Raw genomic sequence first — 14,913 nt, 5'->3', positions numbered from 1 at the left:
GGCTGGTCATTAGGACAGTCGGCAACCCCGGTGGTATATTCAAGAGGGCCAATCGTACTGCTTTTAAATTGCTGGAGTCAGCATCTTTATTTTCTGTCATTTACTTTTATGTTGAGAGCCGATGGTCGGCATGCTTTACTTTTCTGAGTACTCACGGTGGGCCTTCTTCGACAGCCCCTATGGGCGTATCGCTGGATGGAGTTCGTGGCTCGTACCCGGAGTATACGCGCACTGTGGTTGTAGTAGCACTAAACCAAAGACTTAGTAATGTTGTGTTAGATGGAGGTGATTAAAATGAATTACATAGCATATAGTGCATATGGTTGTGATTGTTGTGTGGACTGTTGTGTAGTCCTTCTTTCCACTTACTGAGCTAGTGAGCTCATCCCACGTGTACAACTCTTTTAGATGATTTTGTAGGTCACCAGCCTAAGGATCAAGGGTCGGGCCCCACAGTGGAATTCCCCGAGGAGGATTGGTGGGTCCCCGAGGACTATGGGCACGTCACGGATTGCACGTGCGAGGGTTGTGTTGTGGGACCACAGCAGTGACTCCATACAGGGTTACTTTATGATTCTTTTGATGATCCCTTTTGTGTACTTGATATGTAAATTGTATTATTTTTGTGTAAATATCATGCCTGCGGGTCCACATATACTTAACTATGTACTACAATTTGGGTATCAAGTATATTGGGATATTTACAGGTAAATTAAATCTTCCGTTGAACTGTTGAACATTTTCTTAGTTGTGTGTATGTTGTGGTTGGATACTGTGTCAGATGATCCTGGCAGGTTTGGGTTAACCGGAGTTAACCCTGTCACCGGTCCGGTTCTGTGTGAACGGGGTGTGACACTTTTTCTCTCTCGGTCTTAGCATCTCTCTTGCCCCTTCATTTCTCATTTCTCCCCTACTATGGGTGGGTGTTGTGATAGATCCATTGGAGCAGGAAAAAGAATGTGGCAAAACCTTATATTTATGGGCAAAGTCAGAAAAAAATCCTAATATATATATATATTGCTAACGAAAAACCCCTTGAGTATGTTCAATTTTATGGTTTAAGCCCAAGGGTAAACCCCATTTACACACTGCCACACCTAACCCATTTAACAAATGAGTCAACACTCGAGCTAAAGTCGTTTGTTAACATGTCATTTATGAAACATGATATACCCCAAGCATAATATTTATGAAAACTGAAGCACCTAAACACGATATATCAAACATGAGGTACCTAATTTTATTTACATCCCCTCTTTTAAAAAAAAAAAAAAAAAAAAAGAGTTATTGGTTCCTATGCTGACTAAAGGTTTGAGAAAGGTGAACCCTAATATCGACCACATTGCAAAAGGAGCTTAAATTTTGAGTATAGGAGGCCCTACAGTTCCCTATTTGCATGTCATATCTTAGCTCAATTTTTTGGCACACTTAAGAGTTAACATGTATTGTTCACAGTTAAAAACAGAGTTGACATGTATTTCTAATATATAATCACACACTGAAATTTGTAATATAGCAATCCAAACTATGCCTCATATATCAAACAATTACCTTTCCATAATTCCATATGGCACAATTATGTGCATCGTCATCGTAGGAGCCCTTCTCACTTGGGTAGTTTAACACACCCACATGTGAACGTCGAACAATACAACCTTCTCTGTACGATCATAGAACTACCAAACTAGACCTTACTGCATGTCTACACCAGTAACTTGCTGCCTCGACCATGCCCCCGAACCACCAAGCTAAAACCTCTGCTGCTATGCTGAGAGCTGTTGGGAGTTGGTACTAGTAGTTGTAATGGTAAAAATTTTCTAAGTCAAAGTGATACCTGATCATCCAAGATAATTCATTCTCAGCAAATTTGGTTTAAAAATAATGGTTTAAAGTGAGGTAAAGCCCTGAATGATAGATTCAAGTAATCCCCAAACACTAGCTGTGGCTTGGGATTGAACAAGAGATGCACCTGTACCTAACAGTTCAATCAGGCAACGAAACCACATACCATCTCTAAACAAAGGGATATTCATAAATAAGAAAATACAATCCAATTTACAAGCCTGGGTAGCACAGTAATAGAAACACATGCGTAGAGCAGAACAGTTGTATTCCAAGAATAAGAAAAACATCATAGTATCTCTCGGTAGATCCATAATAACAGTACTTTGTGTTACTACTGCATTTAGACAGGCCGCAAACAAGTACTTCCATTATAGAATTTATTTCTTCCATAAGCAAAACAAAAGCTCAATTAACGGTTGCTGGGTGATAGCCCAAGAAGAAGTCAGAGACCTTCACTTGGTCCACCAGTGAAGGAAATCCTTCCGCCTGTTAATCTTCTTCTGCAGCTGAAGCATTCCATAGAGTAGAGCCTCAGCAGTTGGGGGGCAACCGGGAACATAGATATCAACAGGAACGATCCTGTCGCAACCCCGAACAACAGAGTATGAATAGTGGTAGTACCCGCCACCATTTGCACAGCTTCCCATGGAAACAACCCATCGAGGCTCAGGCATTTGATCATAGACCCTGCAACAAAAAGGTAATGTCTCAATACCATTTTTCCTCTTTCATTTAAACAATGTTGGAAAAATACTCCTAAAAAAGAAAGCAGAAAGAGTGCATGAGAAGACCCAACTCAAAACCATTGGTCACATATTACAAACATTTGGTGAACAATGACCCTTCCTAAAATGGTAAACAGTGCGCAAGTTGATTAAAATCAAGACTGATGTGTTCTGGCAGAACAATATTTACTGTCAACAGATTCAGACAAAATTTCAACCAAGGAATAGCAAAAATTACAAAACAAAGGGTGAGAGAGAGAGAGGGGGGGGGGGGGTTGGAAGATAACCATTGGCAACCTTCATGTGTCTTAGGATATGCAGGGTTCACAGAGGAAGGAAAGTATTGGAATGTTCTGGTTCATAAAACACAACGGTATTTACAATGCCATATCAATAGGTAAAAGGAAACAAGAAGAGACTGCCATACAACAAAAGCAGAGGACCAGCCCAGACACGAGAATGAATGAATTCAGACTCGATCCAAAACAAGTGAACCAATGGATGCACAAAAACACTAATCTTATCTTTTCTTCATATATATGTATGGAAAATCTCATTGTAGCCAAAGTTGGTGAAAAAGAAGTTGTAACCTTACTTTTTTTCCCCTTCTAGTAAAACACACTTCTTTCGATGATGGTGAGTTCCGGTCATTTCACGTGTACAAAAAAGTGAGCAAGACAATGATAGCTCTTGACAATAACGACAATAACATAAAGGGAAGTCACTTTCAATTTATTTTGAAAACTATCTTTTACTCCCGGTTTTAACAAATTGGGAATAAGACAGGGCAATCAAAATAAGGTTACAACTACTCAGTTCACCACTTTGGTTACAACAAGATGCACCTTATAAAACAAATAACCAGCAATATACAGACCATGTTCCACAAAATAATCCCCTCATCTCTATAATCTAGATGGGGGCCAAGAAGCACAAGTATAATTTTTGTTCCAGAGAGATCCATGATAAAACAAATTAAAGACAAAATGCACAAAGGCCTGTCTGATATACATTCACATCAAGAGTGACAAGCCACTAGTCATGCAAAAAAGCACCACCTCTGTAATGATGGAGCTGTGGGGAGCAACAATACTCAGCACCCTTTCAATGAGACAATAATCGGTACCTTTGGAGCCCCAAAGACGAGAAGAAACCACTCCACAATTGTTATGTATTACCTCTTCAAGAGAGAGACAATCATCTATACTTTCACTCAAGATAGAATGATACAACGAAAAGAACATCAAAATATTCTGATGATAATGCACGTCATACATGAAGACATGAGCGCATCCTGTACATGTACATGAATAAATGAGATCATACCATGGAAATTCAATTCTTCTGAGATGGAATTAGCTGCATCTTATAACCAAGTTCACAAATGCCATTCCATCACACACCAACACTTCATAGAGGTATTCTTCCCAATTGTCTGGGTGAGGATCAACTTCCAACTATCCACTTCAGTGTGAAGACAACAACAACAACAACCATAACCTTATCCCAACTAAATGGAGTCGGCTACATGGATCCGATATGTTCAACAAAGTAAAAGAAATATAAGATAAACGAAATGCAACAAGGAAGTAGAAGACAATACAAGAGATATGTTTTAGCAGTAAAATAGAACAACATCCAAGGAACATCCCCTACAAGGGGTCAACTAAGTGGGTCTTTGTCCTCCACATAGGTCTATATGTGGTCATATTAGAATCCAACCCAACCAATTGAATATCGTTTCTTACCACATTGGCAATAGTCATTTTAGATCTGCCCCTTCCTCTTTTGGAACCCTCTATATGAATCTGATTGCTTTTTTTGACTAGGGCAACCATAGGTCTCCGTTGCACATGACTATACCACCTCAACCGACTCTCGCAGAGCTTATCCTGAATCGGGGCGACCCCCACCTTGTTTGTAATACAATCATTCCCTACTCAACCCTCCTGGTCTTGCCGCACATCCCACGTAACATCCTCATCTCTACTGCCCCCAACTTATTCAAAATAGTCTTCTTGACTGCCCAACACTCCGCTCCATAAGTCATAGTTGGTTGCATTATTGTCCTGTAGAATTTTCCCTTTAGTGCAACCGGCATATGTTTGTCACATAACACTCCTGACGCACTTCTACACTTCATCCATCCCACTTTAATTCTGTGGGACACATCACTCTCTATATCCCCTTCTTTTCTAATGATTGACCCCAAGTATTTAAATAGTCTCTCTGTGGTAGATCCTGATCAACCAGATTCACAACCTCATCACCCCTCCTAGCCTGACTAAAGGGACACATCATATACTCCATCTTTGTTCTGCTTATCATTAAACCTCTTGATTCTAAGCTTGACCTCCAAAGTTCCAATTTAGTATTAATCTCTTCCACGGTCTCACTATTAGTGCAATATCAACGATGAATAACATATACCATGTGAAGAATGATCTAAAAAAATTATTTACACCTACACGGCTACACCATTCCACTCAATGTCCAATTGTCCATCACTTTCTATAAATACTCAAATCCCCAACAGTATCTATCAAAATTCTTCATCTTTGTAAGTCGTGCAAAGGCATCCAAGTCCTGATAAATCGCCACATGACATCATCTATTTTTTCAACCACCACATTCATCAAGTATATTGAACCATACCATCTCCAACCTCCTTGGGTCCTCTTGTGATATTTAAGCACTCAAGGAAAAAAGGTTTAAGAAAGGAATTAATGGTGGGATCAGATAGAGTAATTGATTTGAGTAAATAGTGGAAGGGATGTGCCCAATGCACAAGTATCCCGCCACTGCGGGGACTGGAGAGGGTCATAATGTATGCAGCCTTACCCCCGCTTCGAAAAGAGTCTATTTTTTTTCCAACTCTAACCCGCCAAATGGAGCAACCTTACTATTGTCCCAAGGTAACAGTAGAGTATCAAAATCTGAGGAGAAGTTGACATAGTGTCACTTGCAGGAGAGTTTTCATGATTGGGGAGAAGTTGACATAGTGTCTTCTCCTATTCTAATTGTTCCTGCTTCTATTCTGTATCTGTGGTGGAATTCTTCACAACATATAAAAAATTTCCAAACACTTGTTTCTTCACACAAGGGGACAGGGTCCATCAAAAAGACCTTGGGAGAAATGCAAAGGCATTTGACTGCTAAGTACTAACTCAGCTACCACCAACTATCCCCTAATTATATGGTCACTAAACTCATGACCAAGTTAAAAATCTCTCCAAAAGTTTCACTAGTTTCACCATGCCGGAGATGAAACTGGAGGCGAAACTAGAAGTAGCATAATTTCTGTCAAAAATTTGCTAATTTTAGTCACAAAAATGGACTGTTTCCTTGCAATTTCGGCTGAAAATTTCAACTACTCTTTCACATACCTCAATTTCATGGTTATTTTCTGAAAACCTCCACAAATGATGCTAGATTTCTTTCACCAATACAAGATCCTATAGATGCCACACCATCAACAAATTCCATCCCAAAATCATTTAGGACCCTTTTGTTTGTCGGGATTCTGGTGGGTGAGAATGAACAATGATAGAAATTTTGAAAACTTTCACAAAAAATATGCAAAAAATAGGGTATTTGGAATTTAGACGCTCGGGGTAGGAAAGTAGGTAGTGTAAGGTTTTCCTTATTGGTAGCTTGTCTTCTCCACCTCACTCCCCTCAAAATTCCACCAATATAGGACTCAGGAAAGTTGCAACAATCATAAATCTGGATTGATGGTTGTCAAGAGTGGTCTCCACGTGAAGAACGAGAATGAGGAAAGAGGGGAGCTTCTCATCACAAAGAATCTCTGAGAGAGGAGATCCGAAGGAGCCCTATTTTCGCTGTGGAATTTGAGCAATTTTGTTGGTGATTAAAACTGTTCATTTCGTTAGGGTTGCCACAATATAGTCTGCTTCTTCATGTGGAAAGTGTGGGGGGTCTTGAATCTCATGCTGTTTCATGATGAACTTAGGATTTTTTAGGGTTTTATTTGAGTGCTCTCTCTAAGATTTCCCCTTGAAATTTCCCTTTTGGGTTTCTTTGGGAAGATTAGGATCTCATTTTTTAATCGGAAGGGGCATGGTGGTTAAGATGATTAATGTTGGCCATGGCTGCCTCTATTGTCGAAAAAATTCGAGCTCAAGCTGGTCCTCCGAAGGCAAAGAGCTTCTTCCTCCTATGGTTCCGACAAAGGGAAAGAAGTTACTGGCACAGGTACCAAGATCAGTTGTGTAGATCAGGCGGAAAGATCCAAAGAAAGATTTGAGTTCTCTGAGAAGGACAATGAAGAGGAACTTTACCAGGAGGATGTGTAGAATGATGGTGTTGTTCATTGGAACAAGGAGCTTCCTTCCGTTCATTCCCAGTTAATGTTAAAAGCTATCCAAACACAAGTGGGGGCGGCAAAATACTAACTCCCCCTCCACTTTAATTTCCTTGTTATCCCATCCCCTAACATGTTGTGAGGTAGAGCAATAGAGATAGTTAAGTGGAGAAAAAGTTACTATTCATTCCACCCCATCTCGTTTGGTTTCCTTTTCCTGAGAATGAGAGACGAGGAGCTTTAAAAGCGGAGAAGAGTTGAGAGATAGGGTGATGAACGAGATGAGAGAGAGAGAGAGAGAGAGAGAGAGAGAACCAGAGCAATGAGTGGGTGAAGAGAGAGATAGGGTAGAGCAGAGAGAGAAGGGTACTCAGCTTGATCAATATCGTGCCTCTGTGTGTGAAGTCTTGATTCCGTTCTCTTTGAAAGGCCAAAAGCAATTTAATTGGGGTAAAGGAAGAAACATCAATGGACAGTCTTTGCTTCAACATGTCAATCTAATCTTATTAGCCTAATATTCCCATATTAGCTTCCATAGTTATCACAGCACCAAGGCAAACCAAGGCGGTGGAAGGTTGTTTAAGCGCTTAGGCGAGAAGGCGCCCGCCTTAAGGCGAACAAGTGTTATTTTTTATTTTTCCTATTTTCTAATATTATTTAGGAAGTTATCATAAAAAATCAAGATTAAGCCATATCAAGTCATTAAAAATCAACATTTAGCCACATCAAATCATTAAAAATTAACATTAAGTCATATTAAGTTATAAAAAATCAACATTTAGAGAAATGCTCTTATTCTATAATAAGTTTGACTGGTCAAATGATTTTATTTTTACATGAGACTTTTTGTATTAGTTATAACATAAAACCAGCTTTTTAACAAGTCTAAGATTACTTAAATCTGAGTTGCACTGACAAAGTTACGCTTCAGTCAAACTTATTTTTAAGTGCGCGAATATTGTTAAAATCGCCTAAATGAAAATAATTTTATGAATATCAAAACAAAATATTATTTTACCGGACTTTTGGTTTTTAGCAATGTTTTAGCATGATAGAATTTATAAAATTTTCACAATTGAGAAAAATCCTAGCATTTAAAAGTTGAAAATCGTCCCTATAACCACAATCCAGTTTTTGTTCTTGGACTGGGGGGTTGACTTTTTATCCTTTTGGAATTTGATTTTTAAACTATTTTTATTGGATTCAAATAAGGGGTATTTGTTTATTTATGAATAATATCTTCAGTAAATAACATTTACTTGAATGATATTTGGCATAAATAAGTGCCAAAACACAAGACGACATACAGTGCAACAAGGCGGCTGTCGCCTAGGCCCCAGGCAAACCGCCTAGACGCCTAGTCGTCGCCTAGGCGACGCCTTGACAACTATGTTAGCTTCTGTTTGACCACTGCCCTCTCCATCTCACGGGTTAATGACCATTAGCCAGTGGCCACTTCACCTCCACTTCCCCACAAGAATCCTACCAAATTCTGTGGGATTTTAAAAAAGATGGGGTGGAGAAGACAGGGCAACCCCTGACACATTGAGTTTGTGTGGCCATTAACCATTGTACCACCACAAACACAAAACATGGTCAAATTACCATGCTTCTGGAAAAGCATGACAACTTTCTTACACTATTCTTTCACACCCCACTAACTCCCCACTAAACAAACAAACCCTTAAGAAACAAAAATGAAATCATTATAGTGATACAAAGGCATATGTAGAAGACAACAATTTAATCATGTAGTAAAATAAAATAAAACACCAAAAGAATATAAACTTCTCATAAGTAGTTAATTCCACACTCGAAGGAAAGTGCACCAACTTTACACAATTTGAACTTTACTTGATTCGGATTTTGCAATACTTGAACTTGTTCGGATTCTACAATACTCAAGTGGGTTAAATCATGTCAAATGGTCACTCTCCTTAAGATTACAAAGCCCCCTATGGTGCAACTAGGTTTGCTTGCCAATCAACCCCCAACTTGTGAGGCTAGTAGTGATGTACTACACTTACTGGACCAACTAAGGACACCAAGGGTTGTGCTCAACACTCATAAAACAAAGAAGGGAAGAAGAGGGAAGAGAGCTTGAAAAACGTTGAGAAGAACAAAAACGTTTTCAATAAATGAAACTGTGTCTAGCCCACCCTCTATCCATGGTCCAGCTAAAATCCCTCCTACACTTTCGAACTCCTACGCATTGGAAATGAAGTAGACAGTCACCATTACCAGAAGACCAGCGACCAACTAATGGTTCTTTTCTCACTTAAGACTTAGGGAAAGGAACAAGAGTCAAAACTGAGACTAAAGAGGAAGATTGAGTATAAAAAAAGCTTAAGGGAGGGAGGAATGGTGCCTATTACTATGTCTCTTTATAAGGGGGTGTAACCAATAAATGAGTGGACAAGAGTAGTGAATCAATGCATCTGAGGCTTTCTCATGTATGGGTCTGTCTCTGTGAAGAAACACAACCCATATGTAAAGATGCCCCCTATACCCAATAGTAGGATGTCATTTTGGTCCGTGATTCGATGACGCAACGCATTCAATCTGTGGTAGACTGGTTCGGCTAGGCGTTCCCAGTGTCCCTTCACTGCAGGTGCTAGCTACTGGCTGGCACATACCACGACATTTCTCCAGCCTCTTCTCGAGCTTTTGCATCCCTAACCATATCAGGCCAATAGTAACCTTGTCTTTGCACCGTAGAGGTTTACCATTGTTGTCCCAAAGACTTGTCATGAACTTAGTTTAGTCTCTTTGCAGCTTCTTCAACACCAAGGCTCAAAGAACAGGCACAAAATATAAGTATAAAACTAGGCTCCAAGACTTAAAATATGTCTAAAATAGACCCAAAAGCACCTTAAGTTCAAAAATAAAATTTAATGGACCCAAACCCAAGCCCACATATACACACCCCTCTGTACCAACCTAGAGCAACGCGCGCATGAAAAGCACCCTTGAACCAACCCCATAAAAGGGAGAGGAGAGATGCCTCTTTTCAAGGAACCCTACCCTTCGCTAATTACTTCATTCCTTCATGAGCAACGTGGAACCAAAAGATTGTTCCTACTTTTGCTATATTAAATCAAACCATGGGTGGTCATGGTTTCAAACCTTAAAGGCAATGAACATGTAATAGAGAAAAGTTTTAAATACAATTGCATGTCATTGTTTCAAGGTTTGAAGGTTTGAACCTATGACCATCCAATACTCTCCTTTAATAAAGCAAAAAATAGGAACAATCTTTTATTCTCACATTGCTCATGAAGGAGTGAAATGACTAGCTCATATATACTTATGCGAATATCAGGTCAGGGTTCCTTGAAAAGAGGTAAGTTCAAAAATGTGTTTAATTTTTCTTATTTGCATATTCATTACCTTCAAGGTTTGAACCCATGACCACACCATGGTTCCTTGAAAACAGGTAGAAACAACCTTTTAGTTCCACATTGCACATGAAGGAGTGAAATGACTAGCTCATAAATACTTATGGGAATATTAGGGTACGGTTCCTTGAAGAGAGGTATCTCTCCTCTCCCACATCCAAAGCTGGTTCGAGAGTGTTTTCACATATGTGCGCATGTGCTAAGCTGGGCCAGTGTGGTGTGTATACATAGGCTTGGCTCTATTAAATTATATTTTTTGACAATGGATTTAAAGTGCACTTAGGCATATTTGAAACATTTTTAAGTCATGGGTTTTCGGTTTTGGGCCAAATATGAATTGACACATACATTGTATTTGTGTCTTTTCTTTGGGGGCATACTTTTCCATATGGGTTGTGCATCTTCACAAAGACAACCATACATGAGAAAGGGTTAGATACATTAATTCAGATGCTCCATGGAAGAAACACCTTGGAGGGGCTTCTGCCCCTATAAATAGTGTAGGGTCAACAAACAATTACAAATACCTCGACTTTTTTAGAATAGGTTCTAGTCAAATAGCAATGATTCAAAGCACTTCTTTTTACACTATTTTGGAAACTTACCCCCATTTCATTCATTGAAAATGTTTTGCTTCTCCTTTTTAATTTTTTTCTAGCACATTTCCTCTCTTCACTCACTTTTGAGTTTTGTGAGTGTTGCGCATTACTTTTTTGGTGTGCCCTTATTTGGTCTAGTAAGTGAAGGGCGTCACTGATAATCTCTCAAGTTGGGGGTTGTTCTATTTTGGGGTTGATTGGAAAGCGAACCCGATTGCACCATATGGGCTCTACAACCTTAGGGAGAGTGACTATTTGGAACGACTCAACCCATTCAAGTGTCGCAGAATCCAAACAAGTTCAAGTGTTGCAGAATTTGAATCATGCAAAGTCCGAATTGAGCAACCTTGGACTCTCCTCCAAGTGATGGAATTAGTTACAAAAGAGATAAGTCTTATATTCTTTGATATTACTATAATTCTTAACGTTGTAGATTAAGTTTATATGACTATGAAGACTACCCCTACTGCATCTACTACTCCTACCCCTAACTATTTTGCCCCCGCCATGGACAAATTGAGGATTGTTTTTTACTTCTATACGATTGAGCTATTCAACGACAAAAAATCGAAACAATGGAAATAGATGGATTGTTTGCTTTGGCCCAACTGGGGGTCTCTCTTTTGCTTTCTCTGAACCTAATAAGAGTGATTACCCTACCATGGTTTTAGCTATTGGTATTCGAGCGGCCCTATCGGCCATATCTCATTGGTATCGGCTGAGATTGACGAAGATACCTAGCCAACCCGGGATTGGTCATCGGTATTGGAATAGGGAAAATGGTAAAAAACCTATCTTTATGAAAGTAGGGGTAAAATGGACCGATACGGGCTGATCCTGTATCAGTATCGGTATCTGATACCGATACTGATCCGATACCCAATAACTCCTTGGACCTTACCCTCAAAGCAGAGAGAGAGAGAGAGAGAGAGAGAGGCCTGAATTGAAGCTGACTATCAATAGAAGAATAGGATCTGAATTGCCTTTCTATTGATTTATACAATGTGTATTCATTTTATGAAAATGCATACATCTTATGGAAAGTGTTAGAGAAAAAATATAAACTTGAAGATGCAGGAAATAGAAAGTATGCAGTTTCAATTTTTTTAATTTTTTGATGAATAATGACCTCAAAAACTCATCTCAACTCGGTAAGTTTCGACTGTTGGTCTCTAGGTTGTCTAAAGAGCGCATGGTTCATCTGAACAATTTTGTGTTTGGTTCTCTTTTAAAGAAGCTACCAGCATCTTGGAATAATTTCAAGTTAAATATAAAACACAAAAGGAAAGAATGGCCCTTAGACCAAATAATTGTCCAGGTGAAAATTGAAAAAAAGAACGGTGAGAAGGATGCTAGAGAAGACCAAAGAGTACAAGTCCAAAGCTAATCTGGTCGAGTCAAGTAAACATGAAAAGTTCAGAAAGTCTTCACAACATTAAGGATAAAATTTCAAGAATAAAGAGAATTATTAAGTGATGTAGATCAAGCCTGCAAAAGACGGGGGCAGCTGGTTCCATCAAACCAAAACAGCCAGAATCAGACAGCCCCAATGTTGGCCCATCAAGCCAACCCAAACCAGAAACTACTATTCACGTAAACAGTAATAAGAACAGTGATTTGGTCTCTTTTTTTTTTTCCTTTTTGTGTTTCTTTGTAAGAGTCCTTTATGATCTTATGTTAGTTTCTTAGTGAAAAAGTTAAAATTTAGTTGCTTGAATCAGTTAGTTTCTATTTTGATTTTGTTTCTAAATTGTAAGGTTTTTACACTCTATTTCAGAGGTGTAATACTTTGAGAATTAATGAAAGAATGAATTTTACAGCCATTGCTTCTCCTTATTCCTGAGACTTGAGAGGCCCAGGCTGGGATAGCCATTCCCCCTACCCCCTTCTTTATTATTTTATTTTTATCTTTTTTGTCACTTGTTTAAAGTGAGATTTGAAGCCCTCGATAATTGCTGATCAGAAGAGACACACAACCAAGCTACCGAATCCAGCTTCAAGGTTTTCCCGTAAAGAATGTTAAGAGTACACATCTCTCAAACCAGGTCTCTGATTGCTGCGGGATTTTAAGGGTTTGCTAAGGACCTTAGAAGGACCACTTGATCGAAATTTGAGCATCATCCAATGCTTCCAGCCCAAGTTCTTGAAGAATCATCAAAAGTTTCTTTTCTCTTGCAACCAACAGATCTCTCAATCCAGCTAGTTAATTTTGCTCATTTTTTATGGTTTGTTCCCTCAGCCAGAATTTCAGATCTTGTCTAGGATTAGGTCCTATGTGATCTAGTCTTATATCATAAGTGTGCGGAAAACTAGGGCACTTCAATAAAGACTGCTGTCAACTCAAGAAGAAGGGCAGTAACAAGGTTGAAGTCAATCTCACAGAGTCCACATATTTGCAACAATGGTGACAAAGGTCAATTTGGTCGAAAACCAAAGGAATGGATTATTAATACAGATGCTACCAAGAACATATGTGGAGACCAGAATTCATTCTCCAACTATTTACTAATCAATTCCGAAAAGGTGGTCTACGTAAGAAATTCTCAAACCTTAAGTGTTATTGGCGAGGGACATCACCTACTTTATGGAAGACCTTTTGTTCTGAAGGATGTGTTGCATGAGCCAGATATGCACCAGAATCTTTTGTCGGGACCCCTCCTCAACAAAGCAAGACTAAGACTATCACTTGAGGCTAACAAAGTTGTAATCACCAAAACTGATATCTAAGTTGGGATGGGACGGATATTTGAATGATGGCTATTTGTATTATGTATTTTTTGAATAATAAATGATAAGCTTAGTGCTTCTTACATGTATATGGTTGATTCTTTTGAATTGTGGCCAGGTAGGCTTATTTAAAAATGATAAGCCTATTGCTTCTTACATGTATATGGTTGATTCTTTTGAATTGTGGCATGGTAGGCTAAGACATTGTAATGCATCGTATATTAAGAATATATGCAAGTTAGGCTTGATAGTAGCCACCACTAGACAAGTGTCCTACTTGTGTTGAGACCAAGTTTACTAAAAAGCCTTCTAAAACAGTGGAAAGGAAAAGTGACCTACTTATCTTGGTGCATAGTGATTTGGGTGATTTTAAATCACATGAAACTAAAGGTGGTAAATGATATTTTATAACATTTATTGATTATTGCTCTAAGTAGGAAGATAAATACAACAATTCCCCCATAAGCTTCAAAATTTCGATAAAACACCAAATGAAATATTTAGCACATAAGATCTAGTAGGACGAATCGTTACAAATGTCTTTTGGACTTAAATCTACACTAGGTCTGATAGACCATGCTACATAGTACACGTGAAGTGAGACTTCTAGAACCTTTCCTTATCAATGTAACTGTCTAACCCACTAGCCACATCCTACAAGTCAACCCTCACGGCATTCCTTTTTAATGTACGGACGTTTTTTCACCGGCATTATCCCCATCTGAAATTCATGGATGTTTAAAATATAAGATGAATATGCCCCAAAATATAATTTAATGGACCCAAACCCATGAATACACACCATATCGCACCGCATCGACCTAGCCTAACATGCAAGCAAGTGTGAAAAGCAAGGTTTAACGTATCAATTTGTATTGTATCACATTGGTCGATACCGATACGATATACTACTTTTAAAAATGATGTGTATCCTTACATATTAATGCGATTCGCATTGATAAAAACTGATACAAACCAATACATATAACATATCGATACTTAAGATATGTATCTACATAACCCATTTCAAAACATAGCTTGTTCTTCTCGCCAATTGTACTTAAATTTGCAAAATTTGAAGCACAATTGCACAATCGATCTCTCTTTTATTTCTTGGACTTGGGGGTATGTCTAATTCATAGAAACGATTCAAAATCTACAATCAAACCGATGAGTTATCTTTGTTGAAGGAGGCATTTGAATTGATTTTGACAAAATCATAGAAGGAGACCAACGAGGCAGCACTGAAGGAACTGAGAACACATAAATTCAACACCTCAAGACACCCCTCCCCC

General features: G+C 38.8%; 1 protein-coding gene across 1 annotated transcript in view; it reads right to left on the bottom strand.

The window, feature by feature from the left end:
• Positions 1–2,014: 2,014 nt before the first annotated feature.
• The window catches only part of LOC122087324 (NADH-quinone oxidoreductase subunit B 1), a 13,763-nt gene continuing 864 nt past the window's right edge, over positions 2,015–14,913 (bottom strand). Inside the window, exon 2 of the mRNA XM_042656406.1 lies at positions 2,015–2,532. Coding sequence (XP_042512340.1) covers positions 2,298–2,532 — 235 coding nt within the window. The 3' untranslated portion in view covers positions 2,015–2,297. The remainder of the gene's footprint in view (positions 2,533–14,913) is intronic.

Source organism: Macadamia integrifolia, chromosome 8 (assembly GCF_013358625.1).
Source record: "Macadamia integrifolia cultivar HAES 741 chromosome 8, SCU_Mint_v3, whole genome shotgun sequence".
Lineage (NCBI taxonomy): Eukaryota > Viridiplantae > Streptophyta > Magnoliopsida > Proteales > Proteaceae > Macadamia > Macadamia integrifolia.
The sequence above is the reverse complement of the archived record's forward strand: the minus strand, read 5'-3'. Positions and strand labels throughout refer to the sequence as shown.